We start from the raw sequence: 23,149 nt of genomic DNA, 5'->3' as shown, positions 1-23,149 counted from the left end.
TTTACTACTCATTCACAAAACACTATCATTAAAACATTGCATTTTTTATCATTATTTGTAGAAATTAACTTTTACAAAGCAAAGAAAATAAAATTCCACCTGATACAACAGTGATTATAATTTAAATTATACACCACCCTTTATTTGCAGGCACAAATTATTTAATATGAGTTAAATAAAATTGCTTCCCTAGTGTTTATTCCCCAGTGATTTGTTGAAGGCTTTATTCTCACTTTTGAAAATAAAGTTGAATAGACCAATAAATCCTCCCGCATAATTTCACTGATGTTCATCTTTGTTTTCCTTCTTTCTAAGATATGCTTAGAAATACCTTGTAGGAATTCCCCCTTCTGTGCTAGAAAAAAAAAAAACAGCCTGAATAGGTCATACAAAGAAGGGAAGTGGCAGAATGGAAGGGGTGTGACTGGAGGGGGGAGGGATGGTGACTGGAGTTGGGGGAGGGGTGTGACTGGAGATAGGGGATGGGATGTGACTGGAGGAGGGAGGGCGTGTGATTGGAGGGGGAGGGGGTGTGGCTGGGGAGAGGAGGATGTGACTGGAGATGTGGGAGGGGTGTGTAACTAGAGATGGGGGAGAGATGTAGCTGGAGGGGGGAGGGGGTGTGACTAGAGGATGGGGAGGGGTGACTGGAAGGGGAGGGGTATGACTGGAGATAGGATTGGGGGTAGGGCAGAGGAAGGAGTGGGAGGAGCAATAACTAATACTAAGGGTAGGGATTCCAAAAGCCATATGGAAATGTACTATTTATAAACTTCTTAAAAATGGACTTTAAATGTAGTTACTTTATATGGTGACAATGTTCCTTCCTGAGCCTTAGGTTGTCAAATAAAATGTCCAGTGCCAGGCATGCAAAGCTGTTGGGTGGGGTCATTCTAGAGACCCCTGAAACAATACAAGCTGTTGGGTGGGGTCATTCTAGAGACCCCTGAAACAATACAGGCTGTTGGGTGGGGTCATTCTAGAGACCCCTGAAACAAGACAGGCTGTTGGGTAGGGTCATTCTAGAGACCCCTGAAACAAGACAGACTGTTGGATGGGGTCATTCTAGGGACCCCTGAAACAAGACAGGCTGTTGGATGGGGTTATTCTAGGGACCCCTGACACAAGACAGGCTGTTGGGGTCATTCTAGAGACCCCTGACACAAGACAGGCTGTTGGGTAGGGTCATTCTAGAGACCCCTGAAACAAGACAGACTGTTGGATGGGGTCATTCTAGGGACCCCTGACACAAGACAGGTTGTTGGGGTCATTCTAGAGACCCCTGACACAAGACAGGCTGTTGGGGTCATTCTAGAGACCCCTGACACAAGACAGGCTGTTGGGTGGGGTCATTCTAGAGACCCCTGACACAAGACAGGCTGTTGGAATCATTCTAGAGACCCTGACACAAGACAGGCCGTTGGGATCATTCTAGAGACCCCTGACACAAGACAGGCTGTTGCTACTGCTCTTGATTTTCCACCAGAACGATGATAGGACCCTATTTCTGAAGACACCAGTCAGTCTGGTTACAGGATATAGAGAAACCACACTGCTACACATGGCAGCTTTATGTGAACTCAGAAGGCAATTTAAAACAAAACACAAAAAAACTAAGAAGAGGAGGTGTAGATAGAAGAAGAGGTCATGTGGTGTAGGAGGTTTTTCTGTCTTTGTGTTGCTTTCATTGGTTAATAAAGAAACTGCTTTGAGCCGGGTGGTGGTGGCGCATGCCTTTAATCCTAGCACTCGGGAGGCAGAGGCAGGCGGATCCCTGTGAGTTCAAGGCCAGCTTGGTCTAGAAGAGCTAGTTCCAGGACAGGAACCAAAAAGCTATGGAGAAACCCTGTCTCAGAAAAAAAAACAAAAAAAAAAAACAAAAAAAAACAACAAAAAAAAACTGCTTTGGGCCCTTGATAGGGCAGAACTTAGGTAGGTGAAGAAAACAGAACTGAATGCTGGGAAGAAGAAGGGCAGAGACAGAGAGGCCATGGATCTTCTGCCTGAGGCGGACACTGGTTAGAATCTTGCCAGTAAGCTACAGTCACATGGTGATACACAGATTAATAGAAATGGGTTAAATTAAGAAGTAAGAATTAGCCAATAAGAAACTAGAGCTAGTGGGTCAAGCAGTGTTTTAATGAATACAGTTTCTATGTAGTTATTTTGGGTGTAAGCTAGCTGGGCGGCTGGGACAAACAAGGAGCCACCTGTCCCATACAACAGTTTGAAATCTGGCAGATGGATGTGTTCCACTTTATAGAATTTGGTAAATTAAAATATGTACACCATACTATAGACACGTATTCAGGTTTTCATTGGGCAACTGTCTTGAGCTCAGAAAAGGCTGATTCGGTAATCACACATTTATTGGAAGTTATGGCCATCATGGGTATACCTGCACAAATAAAGACAAACAATGGTCCGAATATGTATCTAAAAAAATGAAACTGTTTTTGCTTATTATAATATAAAACACACCAAATAATCCTACAGGTCAGGCAGTTATAGAAAGGTCAAATCGTACTATAAAGGATATGCTGAACAAACAGAAAGGGACAGATAATACCTCCAGAAATAGATTGTATAATGCTTTATTAATCTTGAGTTTTCTTAACGCTAATGAGAAAGGAACAACAGCATTAGAGAGGCATTGGACAATGGAAAAAAACTTCTGAATTGAATCAACCAGTGTATTTCAAGGATGTGTTGACCTCACAATGGAAACCAGGAGATGTACTATGTTGGGGGAAGGGGTTTCACTCTTGTTTCCACAGGAGAAGAAAAATTATGAATACCATCAAAATTAATATAGATTCACTTTGAAAAGGAGAAACCTATTGAAACAGAGAAATGACAGCTCATCCACAATGGTGACAAACATACAGGTGGTAAGGAAAGCCATTAGGTTTGGGGCAGGGTTCTGCTCTTATCTTTGCAGGAAAAAATACATCATCAAAAATTTAAGAGACCCTGGATGTTTGAATACTGACAGAAGAAAAAATAACTATCCACTAAGGAGCATCTAGAAAACAGAATGTGGTTTATGAATCCAGGTATGGGTTACATTTACATTTACACACACCACACACACACACACACACACACACACATTAATATATTCAGCTGGTTTTGGAGTTGGACAATGGCTCTGTACTTCTCTAAATCCAAGCTGTTGTTAAAAGGCACATTCAGAGTTTCTATCTCATATCGGGAGCCATCTGGTATGGGACAGAAGAAAGACTTTAGGAAAAATTTTTACTTTCTCCATGGCTTTTTTGTCTCTATCATATTTTTCATTGAATGTATGTATATATGGATGATGTTTAAGTTTTTCATGATGAACAATAGATTTTCCTACAGATCCTTCTCCTGCAGTAATCTTTGAAGTTTCCAGGAAGAAGATGGGGCCCCACAGCAACAACTCTACCTAGCTGAGATGACACAGTGATGCAGACAGCACAGACACTATAAGACCGCTTCTCTTTTTTGGGGGGTGGAGGGTACCAGCTGCAGAAATGGTGCACCTTCTCATGACATTCTAGCCAGAACTCCAAATAAGAACTTTGGAAAAAAAATAATAACCTATCTATTGACTGCTCGGAAATTGTTTGCAACTATACTAGAGAGTAATTTTAAAACTTAACCATCTCTTTAATTTTGCAGGATCCCATTAAGAGAACATCATCCCCATGACAACAGGAAGCAATTCTAGAAGATGACACTCCCATCCCAAAAAAGTTTGTCCATAGGGTTGGAAACACTGTTTAGGTGTTGTTGATTATTACTTGTATTAGATAGAGGGTTGGGGTGAAAACTATGTTTGTTAAAAAAAAAGGGGGGGGGATAGTAATAGTGGGTAATAGAGTGAATACTTGTGAGCTATTATTCATGGATAATTTGCATATTGGTATAGTTTTTGCATATTGATACAAGTTCAAATTATATTTGTTACTTTCATTTACATTATTTGTACTCCTATACAAAGTTATTTTGTCAGATTGTATATATGTATGTTATTATCTCTGTTTAGGACATTTTGTATATTGATACAACTTTTAAGATATATTTTCATATTGCATTATATATTACTCCTACCTGTGATCAAGATACTTATATATTGTTTACATTTTTAAATCATTGTCCTCATTTGTTGTACATTTGTTTATAGGCTATTTAATATTCTGACATGAAGTTTTAGTCTTTAAGTTATATAGGTATTAATTATTATATGTCAATAGTTGTTCATGCTTGCTGTACATACAGTCAGATCAATTAGGTTCTTTAGATACATAGAGATTGTATTATGTCTAGATAGGTAATCTTCAACCACCTCAAGGATCTGTGGAACATGACATTTAAATAACTTAGGGTTCTGTTGACATGAGACATGACTGCTTCTGACAACACCAATCTAGTCCTGAGAGAATGTTGAATACCAAAGACACTCCACTTGGAGCTTGTTTTCTTCTTGGCAAAACTGGCCTTTGGGCAAGGAACTGACAATGCCTCAACCACTGACAAATTACATGATATACGGAAATGGATAAGCAGGACTGTCAAATCTTTCCAAGACAGGATAAGATGGTTTTGAAATTTTTCCTGCCTCTGAAAATTTTGAAAATCTGTCAATTACACTAGGCCATAGTCAAAGTTGGTTGCTTCAACACTGCAAAAGGAGACTTTGGGTGATTGCTCAGGTAGCTAATTGTGTCTGTCATATTGCTCACTTTGGAAGGTACTTGATTGTACTCCCTGCCTGCTCAAGTAATATTATCTCCCTTTTCATGCTTGGATGGGGTAGAAGATTAAATTGTCATAGTTACTGTCCTCTTATGATCTAGCCGAGTCATTTCCAATACAAGACTTAGACTTCTTAGGATAGAATGTTTATTAAAACATTTAGCACATGTTACTTGCTTAATATTGTTTATGCTGATTGTAATTCTAATCTTATACTTTATATCTGTTCCTAGTGTTTATTGTTCTGTATTGGGTTTGGAACTCTCTTACTTAAACAAAAGGGGGAGATGCTGTGGGAGTTCCTTCCTCTCCTTCAGCCAATAGCCTTTAAGATACCAGCCCACTTGGACGTGGTCTCTTTTGCTCTAAAAAGCAGCAGTAGCCCTGCTCTCTCTCTCTTGCTTCTGTCTCTGCTTCTGGCTACTAGACTCTGTTTCTGGCTGCACAGAGGGTTGTTGTCTAGGGTGGTTTTCCCCTTAAATAAATAACCCTTTCATTAATCATAATTCCAAACTTGCATAGGATTTTTTTGTGACTTACATCTACAATTGTTTGTTAGCAAACATAGCTTTAAAGACAGTTAAGTTGGTATACACCTTGAATCCCAGCTCTACAGAAGACAGAAACAGCACAAGTTTGAGGGTAACCTGGGCTACATGGTAAGTTCCAGGTCAACTTGAGAGCAGCCTGGCTACATGGTAAGTCCTAGGTCAGCTTGAGGCAGCAAGAGAAAAACAGAAAAGGAATTGTAACTTTATTTACACTATTGCATTGCTTCATAGTATAAGTCTTTCAGCTGAAAAATGACAAGTTAATAATATTTTCCAAAGTTATATAGCTAGCATTTACCTTTGATGGGCTTAACCCCATGAGTTTCGTGTAATATTTTCAAGATTCACGTGGGGGGATCTTTTGATATTACAAGTTTCCAATAATAGATTTGACAATGTGAAGATTCCTCTTCTTTCCTATTTGTCAGAGAAAATCAATTTCACGATATTCACACTTCAACTTACAACCCTTAAATATTAAGAAGAAACAGCTTGTATTAGAATCCCTAGTTCTCTGATAAGCAAAAACTCTTCCTTCCTGTTCTAGCTTAACTTACATCGAATCTGGGCTCTTTTTTTTCTGTGCTTATGTGAGTATAGACAGTAAGGATTCTTACCTGCTGGGTAGTGGGGACACGCCATGTATTACACTAGGTCCTTTATGTACGTCTCCTTCCACAATGTTCGCAGCAGTGGCACTGTGGCGGCAGACACTTTACCCCCACTTCACAGCTTAGGGCGCGCTGTTCGCAGAGTGTCAAAGCAAGACTCAAGGTTCATTATTTGGAAGTGCATTAGCTGAGATTTTAAGAATACATTCTGAACCCCAAATCCCTGCCTGCGGCTAATCTTCTGAGCACTGTGTGCATGCAGAGCACCAAGACACAAGCCCCAGAGTGAGCAAAAACTGAAAACCCACCACTGGACACTGGTAACACAGGCCTTTAATCACAACACTCTGGAGGCAGAGTCAGGGGGAAGGTGGGTCTCTGTGAGTTCAAGGCCAGCCTGGTCTACAAGAGCTAGTTCCAGGACAGGCACCAAAGCTACAGAGAAACCTTGTCTCAAAAAAAACAACAAAAACAAACAAACAAACAAAAAAACAAAACAAAAAAGAGAGAGAGAGAGAGAGAAATCAAAAGTTTTTCTCTGACTTCCACACAAGCATCATGGACACACACACACACACACACACACACTAAACAAACAAAAGAAACCTGACACTCGGGAGGCAGAGGCAGGTGGATCTCTGTGAGTTCAAGGCCAGCCTGGTCTATAGGAGCTAGTACCAGGACAGCTAGGACTTTTACAAAGAGAAACCCTGTCTCAAAAAACCAAACCAAACCAAACAAAACTAAACTACTGAAAATCACACAATCAGTCGTTAGTTTCAGGGTACTCAGAGCTCTGAGGAGTCACAGTTGTACGGAATGCATCCAAGATCTTTGGTAAATTTTATTTCTCTATTTATTTATTGTTTATTTGTTTGTTTATTTATTTATGGGTGTGGGGCAGGTGAGACAATCTCTCAAACAGCCCAATCTGGTTCCAGCTATCCTTGAACCCTCTTTATAGTCACTGATAGCCTTGAGTTCCTAATTCTCCTGCCTCTACTTCCCCAGTGTGGAGAAAAGAGGCATGCTCTCCATGCCAGGCTCATATTTCTTATTCTGTTTAATAATCCCAAGGAGTTGGCCAGGTTCTATCTGCTCTGAAGTCTCCAGAGTATTTGGAAGCATATGACCCTTACATTAAAGGACTCCTTAAAGTCTCAGTTATGTGATTAAATGGCAATTCCACCCACACATAAGTGTGCAAAGACTAATGGTAATAACAGAAGAGAATTACTTACAGTATTAATAATAATAACAATCATTAAGTAGTCGGGTAGTAATGTTGGAATTAGAAGTTGTGGAAGTTAAAATTAAATTTCTCGCCTCAATTAAGAAGCAATATCTTATATTACCTTAAAATATTAGAGAAAAATGCATTCCAATGAGGTTTCTTTCCCCTTAGCAAACTATTCTTCAGAATTCTGGCAAGATTTCACAGATACCAACTTACTTTTTCCAATCACTTTAGGTTTCTTAGCCAGGAAGAATCATCTGGGTTGGGTAGTTTGCCCTCCTGCACAATAAACTGTAGGAAAATAATTTCATAAATGAGTGAATACCAAACATTGTAAATCTGTATCATTGGATCTTTGTCATCCAGTATTTAGGTCATTCTCTATTCAAATGATTTATTTTATTTTTAACCATGTATATAGACGTGTGGGAGGGATAGGAGAGTGTGCGCATGGGTGTGCGTGGGTACATATGATTTCATAAATGAGTGAATACCAACATTGTAAATCTGTGTCATTGTATCTTTGTCATCCATGTGTAAAGACGTGGGGGGTTAGGAGAGTGTGGACATAGGTGTGCGTGGGTACCTAGGAAGGATGTTGGATCCATGGAAGCTATAGTTACCTGTAGCTGCAAGTTACCTGGTGTGAGTACTAGGAAATCAACCTCAAGAGATACATACACTCTGAACTGCTAAGCCATCTCTCTCCTAAAGTCATTTTCAGTAGTTTATAAATGTGCTGCCCCCAAATCTTTACCCCTTTACATTTCTTTTTTGTTTTTTTGTAACACAAAAGAAGGATACATCATGAAAACGGGAAATATTTTACAGCTAACAAAGATGCCTTCTTTTTAGAAGTCATAGATAGAACAAAAATAAAATGGTCATAAACATTTTGGTGAGAGTTTCAAACAGATGGCTCATGATAAACATGTAAAAAGATTCTTCTCCAATGCATGTAATCTGAAAACACTTTTCAGGTCTCTACTGATTGATTCTGAATAACAATCTTACTTTAGCTGACACACACACACAAAAAAAAGGTTCATTGATGTTGCTCATGCATTTCAACATAAAAATGGAATGGAGCCATTGACTACAGGTAGAAATGCTTAGAACGATGCAAGATAAATATGCTGCTCCGAGGCCACACTTGCACTCCACTCGTGTCTGCCAGCTTGATTTCTGAACTGGGCGCTCATGGATAAAAAGCAGGTGATCTGAAAATATTGTGTGTGTCTTTTGAAAGTCAGTGTCATGTAATGTCATTCCTTTCGGCAAAATTTATGTTACATGGTATGAGGACATGGGCCGAACAAAATGCAGCATGATGTATTAAAACCTGCACGCCACGATTGCGATACGTGTCAGAGCAATGAATTGTAATATCAGATATCTGTTCACCTGTAAACAGAATCATCTGTAAGTCACTGTCAGAAAGATTATGTTCTCTCAATGCGTATATATTATTCCTATTGTCTAAAGTGTGCCCCCTCTAACATCTGCACTCTGTGACCTATGGCCGTTTTAAATGGCATGTTTAGTACATTTGCACAGTGAGAACACAGCATATTTCAAAAGCCAAAGTTGAAGGTATTTTGGTTTTCACAGGTATCTTTAACAGAGGAAAGAGACAAGGCCCTGGAGCACTCATGGCATCTGTAACAATGACAAAATCCTTCGGTATACAAGTGATAGGAATGTCATAAGTGGCACTGAGCCATGTGAAGATCTGTTTTCCTCAAGTACGGTGACTAGAGATAGCTGGCTTCTGATTTTGCTTCAACGATGCAATGATAGCAGATTGGCACTTCAAAAAATTTGTCTCATGAGTGTTCTAGGCTCTGGTTATTCTATTTATTGTCATAGGAAAAGGTAGGGAAGAGGCAGTTCCCCTTTCCATCAAGAAATCCAAAGTATTTCCAACAGCCAACTATATAGCTCTGATCACCCAAAATTGTGTATCTGACCTTCAGCTGCAAATGAAGTGGTGAAAAACAAGTCATACAATGGAGACAGGCAAGGAGGAAGAATACTGGTACCGGATGTTGGGTGAGACAGTTACAAGTGCCTGCTACTTACACGATTAACAATTGAAAAATAAAGCACGGCTGGAAGATGGCTCAGTGGTTAAAGCAGTTCCTGTGTCAGCTTGGGGAGTTCAGATCCCCAGGACCCACGTAAATTCTGGGTGGGTGTGGCTTGTAATTTCAGCTTTTAGAGGTAGGGACCCTCAGAGCAAGCTGGCTAGATAAACTGGGTTCAACTGAGAGGTGTTACCTCAGGAACTAAGTAGAGATCAGTTGAGGATGTCTCCGAATGTTAACCTCAAGCCACCAAGTCATGTTGCAGGCACACATGTCCACACACACGCAAACATGTGCACACATGCACACACACACAACCGCATACATGATTGTTAGGATACAGATAAACATAAGCTTAGCCTAGTCAACCATCCAGAAAATGCAACTTCAAACCACAATTAAAGACCACCAGAACGGCTCAAGGAAGATGGCAGACAATAGCAAGAGTTAATAGAACTGCAGTGCAACTAGAACTCTCTTCATGCTGATAAGAATGTAATTGGCACAGTATGAATATAGCCTAAAGAACTATTCGCAAGGTCTACTAATGCAGAACATATATGGCATAGTCTATGACCCCCACGCTCTTCTCCTAAGTGTCTAGAACAAAATGCCCACATCTCATCATCAAATTATCTACAATCATGTTTATGAGAGCACTATGCATAATAGCCTGAAGCCAGGAGCACCCCAATTGTTCAACAGTAGACTGAGTCATAACACGCTGTTAATTCTGCACAACAATAGAAAAGGAGCAAAGAGCAACGTATAGCACTTAGATGTCTCTCATGTAATGTGGAGTGCAGAAATCAAGATACTAAGGTCACATCCTGCATGACTGCATGTAGTTGTGTCGATGGAAACGGCCTCCATTCAAACCTACATTTGAATGTTTGGTTCCCAGTTGGTGGACAATTTAGGAAGGATGGGGAGGTGTGGCCTTGTTGGAGGAGGTGTGTCACTGAGGGTGGGCTTTGAGGCCCAGTCACACTCTCTCTGCCTGCTGCCTGCAGATCAGGATGTAAGTTCTTAGCTGCTGCTCCAGTACCATGCCTGGCTGCCTGGCTGCTTGGCTGCCTGCTGTGTTGCTTCCCACCATGATGGAAATAGATTTACTCAAATTGTAAGCAAGCCTCCAATTAAATGCCTTGGTCACAGTGTTTTTTCACAGCAACACAACAGTAGCTAAGACACTGAACCTCCATAAAGTTTAAAAATGGGAAAGAAGGAAGGAAGGAAGGAAGGAAGGAAGGAAGGAAGGAAGGAAGGAAGGAAGGAAGGACAGGATGTGTGACCCCAAATGGAGGTTCTGGACTTCATACCCTTCAAGTCTCAGGGCAGAGTTGTTTTCATGATCAAAGTGAAAAATTGATCCCACTAATGATCAAATGAAATCTAATGAAAGTAAGATTTTTACAAAAAAAAAAAACAAAACAAAACGCAAAACATAAAGAAATGTACACAAACAAGAGTATCGTTTAATGTAGCTTTTGAACATACATGTAATAACGTCCAGGCTAAGGAAGATAGCAGCAGCTTCAGAACCTCCTCAAAGGTTCTCAACACATTCAACCCAAGAAACCGCTGCTCTGGGTTTTTTGTTTGTTTGGTTGGTTGGTTGTTTGGTTTTGGTTTTTCGAGACAGGGTTTCTGCGTAGCTTTGCAGCCTGTCCTGGAACTAGCTCTTGTAGACCAAGCTGGCCTTGAACTCACAGAGATCCACCTGTCTCTGCCTTCAAGTGCTGTGATTAAAGGTGTGCACCCCCACTGCCTGGCTTCCATCCTTCTTAAACAAGAGAGATAACTGATGTTTAGCAGTATGTGGACCAAGAACAATATTCAATACAATTTCAGCATAGTTGGATGAGTTTGTTGGGAATAGGAGGCCTGAACAGATGATAATGGAAGGTGGAAGGGGGCAGAGCAAGCGAGGAACAGATGCAAGGCACAGGTATTGAGCAAGAGAGAGAGAGAGAGAGAGAGAGAGAGAGAGAGAGAGAGAGAGAGAGAGAGAGAGAGAGAGAGAGAGCTGTGTAGTCCAGACTCAAATCCCTTAGTACTAGACGACAAGGAGACTAACCCAATAAGAAAGCCTTTCAGGGAGAAGAGGCACTTGAGGTAGTTAGCTAAGTTTGATGGGGGTGGGGGAGAATTCCAAAACGCAGACGTGGTCCCACTGAAAGGTGACCTGGCTAGTAATCACGATCTATATTGTGCCTAATAAGAACAGTGTGGCTGATAATAATGCTTACTAATAATAACCTGTGGAATCGCTGTTGTGTGGCATACTAATTTTCTCAGCCCTATGGAATCTATCTCCACAGCATACGTGTATCACCAGTGGCCAGAACAGCGTCAGGCATAGAATAGACCCTTAACATTCATTGAAAGCATCTGTAGCCTTTATTTTGCTAAGAGGGGTGTTCAGGTGTAAGGTCAGCAGAGGTGAACTGCAAAGTCAATAGCGGAGAACCAGAGTCCTGCTCCTATAGTCTCAAGAGACAGTTAAACTTTGGTTTTGCAATCATTTTGAGTCAACTCCAACAATGACGTGGCTGAAGAGTTTCAGGTGAACTTCCTCCATGGATTCCTCAGAAAAACCTGGATAGTGATATTTTCTCTATGTTTTAATAAATGAAGTTTGCCTGAAGATCAGAGTGCAAGGCTAGCTACACTTGTCATCAATACAGGCCTGGCAGTGGTGGCACATACCTTCAATCCCAGCAGCCATGTTAGTTAGCCATAGAGGCCGGGTGGTGGTGGTGCACACCCTGAGAGGAATATAAGATGGGAAGAGACAAGAGCTCAGGTCTCAGTCTGAAGTCTGAGGTTTGGTGGAGAGCATTGCAGTCTGCAGTCACGCTAAGGACAGGGTCGCCCCTTTGTCTGAGCCTTGGTAGAGGTAAGAACTCTCTCTCTAGTGGCTTGGCTGCTTGCTTTTCTGATCTTCAGTTTGAACCCCAATACTGTCTTTGGGTTTTTATTATTCATGATACAAGTCTGAGAAAGTGTACCCCAAATGAGAGCCATTTAAAAAAATCTAATGTTAAAGGTAACTTCTCATTTCTGCCATAAGCTATTAGTTAGAACTGAGTCAACAGGTCCATATTGATGGGTCAAGGGCAAAAGGCAGACACAAAATTTACAAGCTTTATGGGTAATCCTGGCTCTTCCACACATCTCTCTCCTCCCCTCACCCCTCTCCTCTGTTTTCCTCTTCCACTTCCTCTCTCTCTCCCTCTTTCTCTCTCCCCCTCTCTCTGTGTAGCCTTTGCATATACTGTGCAAGCATGTGTGGGTGCTATCCTCAGTGCATGGTTTGCCACTTCCGTTTTCCTTCACAGTGTTTTGCTTTGGTGACTCTGGCCTGTGTTTGTCCCCTCCCCTATATTCACAGCTCTGCTGTGTCGCTTGGGATTGTGTGCATTGTGCCAGGCAGCTAGAGAATACTATTTATTGAATTTAGCGCCTGCTGTGTACATCACACAAATGGAGGGTCGGGAGGAAGGGTTATGAAGGACAAGGTTCTTGCCTCTAGAGGTGCTTATTCTCTAGCTAAAGGGTGAGCACAATCCTTGTGAAGAACCAAAATAGTTTCCAAACAAATATACACATAATACAAATTAGCAATGTATTTTTGGAGGACTGCACGGGCAAAGGTCAGTCCTGGAAGACTTTCCATGGGAGCTGAGTTTTGATCCTGGACTGACCAAGACTGAAGGGTGTCCCAAAGCCAGCATAAAGATGAGAAGTGAATTATTAAGTGTCAGAAAGGAGAAAGACAGTCAAGTGGAGGACAGCACCAAAAAATAAGAGAATAAGGGAGGCTATACCTGAATTCTTGTGTGTGTGTTTCAACAGGAAGAGGTTCTAGAGCACATTGGAGGCTGTCTCATTTATGCAAATCATTTCTTTGAAAATATAGTACAGTCAAAAGTTGTGAGTGTCTGCTATGTGTAGAGACTGAGCTGAATACTTGCGTCCACACACCTGTCCTGTAATGTGGTCGTTATTTCCCGTGGATCTCCAGGGAGGTTAAGTGCCAGGGTCGGATGTTCATTAAAGGTTAGAACTCCACATGTAAGATAAGTTGTTTGATTTACACACCCACATCTTGTGTACCACACACATTTTTTTTTAAAAATTTTTAACTGTTTAAGATATGCTAGTGGTGGTCTTTGGCATTCCATGTAAAAATGATCTACAGTAGCTATACTTTCACTATCGAAGGACTGAGTTCATGAAGTATGCAGCAAGACAAAGTAGAAATATAAATAGATAACATCATCAACACAGGTACTATTTATTTGTTTATTTTTGGTTTTTCGAGACAGGGTTTCTCTGTGGCTTTGGAGCCTGTCCTGGAACTAGCTCTGTAGACCAGGCTGGTCTCGAACTCACAGAGATCTGCCTGCCTCTGCCTTCCGAGTGCTGGGATTAAAGGCGTGCGCCACCACCGCCGGCCAACACAGGTACTTAAAACACCCGGAGGAAATGACCAGAGAGGTCCTACTGAAGTTCCTGAGTGAGAGATTTCTGGGTTGTTCTCTTGTGGATGGACTGCTGCCATTTTGTTACTAATGTGGGTTTTTTTGTTTTTTTGTTTTTTTTAAATAAACAATTGTAACTTCTGTTCTAAATGTTAAGCCTTCTAACTGTTCTTAAGGGTGCAACTTAAAAATTTTTTTTGTAAACCCACCTTTATAGCTGAGTGGTGGTCCATGACTTTAATCCCAACACTTGGGAGGTAGAGGCAGGTAGATATCTGAGTTCAAGGCAAGTTTAGTAACAGATCGGTTCCAGAACAGTCAGGGCTACACAGAGAAATCCTGTCTTGAAAAACCAAAGCCAAACCAAACTAAATCAAACCAAATCCAACCAACCAACCAAACAAACAAACAAAAACAACCAAAAAAAAAAATCCTCAAAAACAAAACCCCCAAACCAAAACCAAACCATTTATTTAGTATGCATGAGTGCTTCTTTGTATTTTTGTATGCCATGGCGTACTTTTGGAGGTCAAAGGACAATTTAAAGAAGTTGGTTCTTTCAGTCCACCGTTTTGAGTCCTGCAGATTGAACTCAGGTCACCAGGCTTGGAGACCAGGCCTACTACCTTCTAGGCCAAGTAGGCGCAATGTTTTTAATGCACTCAGCTGTTTGCTGCACTGCTTCCTCCATGTCACAGGGTTAGGAGGGCAGCGTGTCTCAGGACACTTTAAACAAACTTGCTAAAATGTAGGCTAGGAGGAACCTCCTTGTTCCCAGAGTCCCCTTTCCCCAAGCTCAAAGAGCACATGAAAGTTTGCATAAGTCACATTCTACAAATTTGTTTCTTTTTTCGAGATAGAGTTTCTCGGTCTAGCCCTGGCTGTTCTGTAACTCAGAGAGATCCTACCGCCTCTGCCTCCAGCGTTACCACCTCCCGGCTCTATTTTTTTTTTTTAGGGAAAGCGTAAAGATTTCTTTTGACTGCCTGCATGATGGTGTTTTATTTCATCAAATACTGATAAATTTCTCCATTTGACAACAGTCAATGAAAACCAAAATAACCCTTGATAACAGTTTCTGGGTCACATTAAGCTGATAACCATCCCCAATTTCTCAGGAACAGAAAGTTTCTTAACTCAGGTTGTGGAAACTGAAGAAAAAAAGTGCAAACTGTGTTCAAACCAAGTTGACTGTCTAAGCACAGATTGGGTAGGGAGAAAAAGGTGGTAGGAGCCCCTTGGAGCCCTTTCAGAATTGGGCACGGTAGCTGGTGGCCTAGGACCAGAAATCCCTGGCTCGGACTAGTAGGCGTGGTTGTGGGGGCGGGCTCCAGGTTGCGCACGCGCACACACACTCCACCACGCCCACTCCATCGCCGCTTCTGCGCCGGCGCGCAGTGCGGCCCCGCCCCTCCTCCTTGCGGCGCTCTAGGGACCATGGCCGATCCTCGCGTGAGACAGATCAAGATCAAGACAGGCGTGGTGAAGCGGTAAGGAGCGGCCCGGGGCGCTGCGGCCTGTGCCCGCTCTTCTCTCCTCACCGCCCGGGAGGTCCGGCGGAGCGTAGGCCCGCGGCCGGGCGCGGCGTTTGAGCCTCGGCGGGCGGGACGCGAGGGGCCGCACACGCCTGGGCCGGCGCTGGCTGGGAGCCGCCCTCGTTGCTGGCCCGCCGCCCTCCGTGCGGGGCTCGGGGCGACCCCGGCGCTGGCTCGGCGGCCCTCTGTGCGGCCTCGGAGCCTCCCTCGGCTCCCGCGGGCCGGGGGGAGGAGGGTGGCCAGCGGCTGGACGGCCTTGGCCTGCGCGCGCCTGGCGGCGGCCCGCTGAACTTGGCTGTAAGGAGGCGGAGTCCACCCTGGCCTGGCCTCAGGTGGCCTTGAGAGCGCTCAAGTTTAGGGGGCGCTGAAAGCACTGCCCGCACCCAGAAGAGACGGTGGGGAGCCCCGTGCTCCGACTTGGCCGACTCCCAGACTTTGGGAACTGGGGCGTGAACTTGGAGCACCTCCGCAAACTTCTTCCCTGCCGCTCGCCGCAGAGCTGTGGGGTGCTGCCTCCCCGGCGTGGGCCAGTCTGGTGCTTTGCCTTGATTTCTCGACCGCTAGTACAGACTTGAGTGCTCATTAGAACTAGTTTTGTTCAGATCCAAGGCCGATCAAACTGGGAAGCATTCCAAGAGAAAAGCTACCCAGCCTCCTTACGAAGCAGGTCATTTCTGCAGTGGGAATGAATAGCTTTTTCCTCTTGGCCCTTCTCTTCGCTGTTTATTGATATTCCCATCAGAGGGAGGGCAGGCTGGAAAGGCAAGTCACTTCTTGAGATACTGCCCCTGAGTTTCAGTACTTCGCACTGTACTTCAGAAGCTTTCATTACGAAGGCAGCTACGAGATGCTCTGAATGGTAGGGAAATTAATGCGCAGTTGGCTCTGAGTTGTGGCTGACTTCAAATTTTTATTTTTTTATTCTTTTTGGTTATTAGAGACAGGGTTTCTCTGTGGAGCCCTGGCTGTTCTGGAACTTGCGCTGTAGGCCAGGCTGGCCTCGAACTCGCAGAGATCCTCCTGCCTCTCTACCTTCCAAGTGCTGGGATTGAAGGCGTGTATCCCCACCGCCTGGCTTGACTTCAAATCTTGATTCTGCCATTAAGTTTATGTATTCTGCAATATATTACATTGCATTACTGAACTTGTGAAAGAGAGTCTAAATTCCCCCTGGATTCAGGTATTGAAAGAAATGCCCGCTCTGCTGTTTGAACAGCATGTGGCAAGTAAATAGTGGGCTGGTGTTGTGGATACATTGTCAACGTTTCCTGATCAGGAGCAAGCCTGAATTGTATCTAAAGTCATACATACTTCACGCTAGTAGCCGAGTAAGCCAACAAAACAAGGTTTATAACTGGGATGCTGTGGTAGAGCATTAGAATTTGCGATAACAGGAGGGGAATATGAGATCTATAACCCCGAATACAAATAATCCACACCATCTCTCAGCCCACAGTTCTGCTGTCTTTAGCTGGACTTTTTGGCGATATTATTTACCTTAGCATATTTTTTGTTTATCAGAAAAGAACCAGGGTGTGTAAGAGAATGCTTTAAAGTAGATATCATGAAAAATGGTTTATAATGTTTTCCCATTAATTGATACATCCTCGATACTTATCATCTTCGTGGTCTGCATACCGTTCTATAAGTTTATTCAGTTTAAGTAGTTATGTCCTTAAAATATATACGCTAGAGAGCTGTCGTTTAAGTAAGAACTAAGTTGTGGGGCTTTCACAGATTTCTCAGATACCTGTACAAACTGCCTAGAAAAAGTTTTGTTTGCAGTCTAACAGGGCGTTACCAAAGTTTAATTTTGGTATTCATATTTCAGTAAATTTGTAATTTTTATGAAACTTTTTCATAATTTACCATAATCTCAATTTGTTTATATATATTAATGAAAATATGTATCATACACATTTCTTTCATGGCTCTTTTGTTGACATTTTGCTGTAGCATTTCCTCTTGCATTCTGTAAAACTAGGACATATACGTTTAAACTCAGAATTTGTATTTCCACTTTTGACTTGCTGTATAAAGTCTATATCCATAAATATTACTTCCTTATTTTTCCTGAGAACTCATTTTACTGTGATTCTATCTTCTGTGTTAATGATACTGAGTCAGAATTCTGCATTTTGTCTCACACAATGGAGAGCATGGATAAGGCAGATCAGAAAATAGTTTTTCAGGAAGAATGATCGCAGGCCTTCTGTATATGCTTACACTTTTATAATAAAAAGCACTTAGAAGATAAGCTGTTTCCCTCTTTAAATTTTGTTTCAAAAACTTCTTAACTTCATGATTCAAGAATGTTCTTGGTTTTGTAAGGGATTTCTGCTCTTTAGGTTTGTTGTATTCTTTTAAAATTGCATTTATTTACTCTGTGTATGGGAGGAGGCATTTGTGCCATAGCACAGGTGTGAAGGTCAGAGAAAGTTTTCAGTACACTCGTTCTTTCTGTCATGTGGGACCTGAAGATCAAACTTAGGTGGCTGACAGCAAGCTCCTCTTTATCTGCTGAGATATCCCATCAGTCCTGGACATTTTATTTTTTTAAAGATTAGTCTTAAAACCAACTTCTGTGCCCAACTCTTTCTAAGTAGTTGTTCATTTCCTGTAATTCCATTTCTTTTTTCAGAAGACACAAGCTATATTGGAAGAAGTGGTTAAAAGTCATCATTCATAACCCCAGTTTGTTTTGTTTTTCCTTTGAAAGTTGAGAGCCACTAAAATTTATATTCTAGGTTTTTGTCCTAGAGTTCATCTTGGATAGATTATACGGTGAAGGTTAAGAAAATCTGCTACAGCACTTGTAATTCAAAAGTCTCCAATTTGGGGATTTGGGAAGGCATCTGGACAGGGAGGTTGAGAGTTAAGGGATATGGAAACAGGTAGTTAAAAAGGTGGTGGTTGGCATCAGGGAGATAATGCAATGAGTACAAGATGGCCATCTGATCGTCGTGACAAATGGAAATCAGTCTAATGGGTGATAACCTAGCCTGTATTTTAAGTGGAACTAAACGTGAGTTTCAAGGATAGTACTTTAGCTGCTGTCTTAGTTACTGTTCTGTTGCTGTGAAGAGACACCACTACAGCTTAGAAAAGAAAGCACTTAGTTGGGACTTTGTTTTACAGTGGGAGCATGGCAGCAGGTAGACTGGAATGGTGCTAGAGCAGTAGCTGAAGGCTTAAATCTTATTCTCACCTTGAAGGCAGAGAGAACCAGAAACTGGGCCTGCTGTGGGCTTTTGAACCCTCAAAGCCTACCCCCATTGACACGCCCTTCAAATAGCTCCACTAATTAGGGACCAAACATTCAGATATGTGCGCCACAGGGGGTGCGTTCTCATTCAAACCAACACAAGTGGAAAATAGTAAGCTTCACAGTGCTCTTATCTCAGAAAAATACACTTACAAGTCAGAACAGGTCACTAGGAGCAGGAAGAGTACTTGCTAAGAGTTAAGAGTGTTGAATAGCAGTGAGACTGACCTGGTCCTGAGCCTCTGATGAAGAGCGCTCCTTAAATAGGCCCTCTCAGTTGCAAGGACTTTTCTTTTTAGGATTAATTTCGGCTATGAAAATAGGCATGTGCATTAGATAGGGGTAATTAAATGACATTTCTCTGAGCAATCCACTTTGTTAACACATGACTTAGTATAGACTGACTACCCCAATGGGAAAATCTGAAATTCAAAATGCTTAGAAATCCAAAACTTTTTTTCAGTGATGATGTGACATTGAACATGTTCAGATTTTGGAGCACTTCAATTTTGGAATTACAGATGATATTCAGCTGCTAAAGTTTATACAAACCTTCCAAAATCCAAAATCTGAAAAACTCTGAAATTTAAAACATTTCAGTTAAGTTATCCATGGACAGTAGTGGGCATTGTTGGTAGATTTGATCTGTGTAGTTACTTTTTGTTGTTGTGATAAGCAATACTACCAAAAGCAACTTAAGTAGGACAGGGTTTATTTCATGTTTTAACTTCCAGGTAACAGTTTGACACTGAGGGAAGCCAAGGCAGGAACTGAAGCAGAGACCATGGAGGACCGTTGCTTACTGCTTTGCTTTCTAGGGCTTACGCAGTCTACTTTCATATACAGCCCAGCACCACTTCTCCAGAAGTGGCACTGCTCAGGGCTTCCTAGGTGACTCTAATGTGTCAAGTTGATAAAAAAAACAAATTAGCGCAGTCTGGCTGGCTCTTTTTAAAAGATTTATACTTTCCACTCCCCACCCCCCACCCCAGATTACTAAATTTACAGGTATCTGTGATGTGTCACAGCTAGTCTGGCTACTCCTATAGGGAATGACCAGATAATGTTCCCAGTTTTCGTCCTCAGTGCAGATCTGTGAAATTATTATCATCTATCTGGTGTCTGTCCATTGATACATAAGTGGCATCAATTGTCCTAATTTTCTTGGACTGGCGTTTCTTGTTGACTGAGATTTTCTGTCCTGCCTGGTTCTGCAGCTGATAAGTCCCAAGAATCACACAGAGGTCTACATCAGTTATAAACTGATTGACCCATTAGCTCAGGCATCTTATTAACTAATTCTTATAACTTACATTAGCCCATAATTCTTGTCTGGCTTGGTACCTTTTTTCGGCAAGGCCGTCACATCTTGCTTCCTGTGAGGCTGGGTTATGACTGCAGAGTCAAACTTCCTCTTCCCAGAATTCTCATTGCCTCGCCTCTACTTCCTGCCTGGCTACTGGCCAATCAGTATTTACTTAAAATGCAAGTGACAGGGTACAGACCATTGTCCCATAGCATGTCCTGGGATGTGAAGCATTCTGTGTTAAAACTGGAGACGTCCTAGGTATACTAAAATGATTGGTCATCTTCTGTGTACCTAGCTCCTATATCTCTATTTTATATATGCTGTAGTTTATTTGGAGGCTGTTGGTGGTACAGCTATGTACTGTCAACCTGTATACAGCAGCAGGCCTTAGTTAATGTAAAATATGTGACATAAATACATATCCTTGCCATAGTAGCTTTTTTTTCTATATTAGTTATTTAGAAAATATTTCTCTAGAGGAGAATTTGGACTTGTTTTCTTCACTCTGTGTGTCAAGATGTTAGCTAAGTGACTTTTGTCTACTTTACATTTCTAAGTAGAATTTGTGTTTATAAAATAAGTTACTAGACATGTAGTAAATTAAAGAAATTCTAAAAGGAAAAAAAGTTTTAATCCATTTAATTTAAAAGGTGACTTTTGACTTTAAAGCCAACTTTTAGTAATGCCAGATAAGCTAGCCCACTGGTGAGTGTACTAATTGATTAAAAATACTTCATTAAATATATCTTTTTATAACCATTTTAGATCTGTAATAGCTTAAAATCCAGTGTGAACAAAGAATGTTAAAGTATTAGAAGTCTCACCGACATTGCCCCATAGTTTTCTTCTGATTAAATGAAAGTGACACCAGTAGATTAGAAAGAGGCTGGGACAATTCACACTGCGATCGTCTTGCCTTAACTTTAACAATCTTTTAACACTCTTGTTTAAATGTAGCTGACACACCATAATTACAAATCTACAAGCCTTGATTATAGAATTTTACATCAGGAGCCTGTGGGAACTTTATATTGTTTTTTTTTTTTTTTTTTTTAAATAATGTTCCCAAACTGTGTCATCTTTCCAAGTTTGGATATACCTACATTTATGGTATAAAAATGTGTTGTCTATATACATGCATAATGTATTACATAGCGGGAACTGGAAACAAAATGTAAGTAAAACCATTATTTACTTTAATATATATTATAGTGGCATAAAGAGTGAAAAGGATCATAGGTAGACAGGAAGGTTTTCTTCCTAAGCTCGGGCTTCTGGAACAGTTCCTGTATTAAAGTGATGACGAATGGAAGTGTGACGGGCACAGTGTGGAAAGGCTAAGGACAGCGTTGTCAGTGACCCTGGAAGCTTTGCTAGCTTCTCTTTCCCATTTACTCTTCTGTACCACACCTCTTTGGTTGGAGTTAAAGTTAATCAGAATGGACAGTGTTTTACTTTAAAATTTATCTAACTTCTTTTGGAAGTTTTGTAATCCGTTCTCCAAAGTCGTAGTCAGAGGCAATGTCAGAGTGGAATGCAGGTGGTCAGCTCGTCATCTGCTTCTGCCAGCTACTTGGCGAGCAGGAGCTGTGCACCCCACAGCCATATGTCTCTGCAAGCTGGAAAGGGAAAGGCCAGGGCCACTCATGCTCATCATTTTTCCAAATCAGAATATGTTCTGCAGATTGGGTTGGAAAGTGAAGAATCTCAATCTCTCTCTCTGTCTCTTTCTCTCTCTCTCTCCCCCTTATATGCTTGCTCATCCCCTCCCTTTTTGTATCTGTGCACAGGGTACATGCATACTATATCTATATATAATGCATGTTTTTACCCTGCATGTTATTTAGTAGAAATGTTGAGACTCTAGAAAGGTTGCACATTTCTAGAATGTAGATACTTAGATGTGTGACCTTTCTAGTCTAGTTTGTCATTTCTAACAGTACATTTACAGAGCATGATAATGTCTTGTTAGGATGCTGTTATGTACCTAGAGAGCTCTGATAGTTTTTCATGATTTTGTCATGGGAGTGGCCGATTCACAGAGCACTTTGTTTAGCAGCCTCTCAGAATTTCTGTCTTTGAAGCATCTGATACAGTGTTAAAAACATAATAGTATTCAGTCAAAGTTCTGTGCAATGAATAAATGAATGACATTTCCCTTAAGCTTTTGAGCTTGTTGTAATCAATAATTGAAAGCCACTGAAACAATGGTATTACTGTATAATAATTGCTCTAGTTATTTCTGCTTGTGGGAGTTAAGCAGACAGATCCCCAGATTCCAGTCACTATATATCACATCTGTGACCTTAGGAAAGTTACTCAACCTTTGAAAGCCCCATATTTCTTAGCTGAAAAATGGAATTTACAGTAGCATCTTTTTCATGTTGTTATTAAGAAAATAACTTAGCTCAGATGTCTGATGTGTAGCAAATGATCAATATATGTTAACTACTGTCCTTGACATCTATCTTGGTGTATGCTGTGGTAACAAAGAAATCTGAGACGAGGCGATTTACAAATAATAGATACGTATTTTCACAGGAGACCCAGGCTCTCCTTTTTGAAATCAAGGTGGTACTTTGAGTGCTTTGAAAAGAAGGGCAAGGAAAGGCCCAGCCCTGTGTGAAACCTCCTTATTACAAGAGAAACCTCCCTTTACAAGAGAAGAACCTTCATCATTTGATCAACTTCTGAAGGTCCCATTTTTTTCTTTTTTTGTTATCAACATATATTGCACAGTTATAGTAAGCATGCATTAAAAATATAGTAAAAATGAGGTATTGGAATAAAGATAGGCATGAGCAAATGAAACAAAATAGCAAGTGCAGAAAACAATTTATGTATATACAATCAACTGATGTTTGACAAGGGCTTGGTCTACATAATGGGGAAAGGACCATAGATTAAACAAATGGCATGGAAAAATTAGCTACACACACACACACACACACAGAGAGAGAGAGAGAGAGAGAGAGAAAGTTAAATTGCACCATTCTCTTACACCACACACAAAAGAAACTCAAATGGATTAAAGGTTTAACTGTCAGACCTCAAATTTTAAAACTCCTAGAAGAAAATACAGGAAAGCAGCTTCTCTCTCTCTCTCTCTCTCTCTCTCTCTCTCTCTCTCTCTCTCTCTCTCTCTCTCTCTCTCTCTCTCTCTCTCTCTCTCATATGTGCATACACAAATATATGAGGATGGACACACCTATGCATGCATGTGTGGAGGCCAGAGGCTGACATTAGGTGTCTTCCTCTACTGTGTGCTCCATCTTATTTTTTGAGAGAGGGTCTCTTACCGAACCTGGAGCTTACCAGGTG

The 23,149-nt window shown here is 41.3% G+C and overlaps 1 protein-coding gene across 1 annotated transcript in view; it reads left to right on the top strand.

Moving 5' to 3' along the window:
• Positions 1–15,116: 15,116 nt before the first annotated feature.
• The window catches only part of Tbca (tubulin folding cofactor A), a 60,423-nt gene continuing 52,390 nt past the window's right edge, over positions 15,117–23,149 (top strand). The window contains exon 1 of the mRNA XM_057789869.1: positions 15,117–15,209. Within this exon, the coding sequence (XP_057645852.1) occupies positions 15,157–15,209 (53 nt within the window). The 5' untranslated portion in view covers positions 15,117–15,156. The remainder of the gene's footprint in view (positions 15,210–23,149) is intronic.

The sequence above is a fragment of the Chionomys nivalis genome, chromosome 15 (genome assembly GCF_950005125.1).
Source record: "Chionomys nivalis chromosome 15, mChiNiv1.1, whole genome shotgun sequence".
Lineage (NCBI taxonomy): Eukaryota > Metazoa > Chordata > Mammalia > Rodentia > Cricetidae > Chionomys > Chionomys nivalis.
The sequence above is the reverse complement of the archived record's forward strand: the minus strand, read 5'-3'. Positions and strand labels throughout refer to the sequence as shown.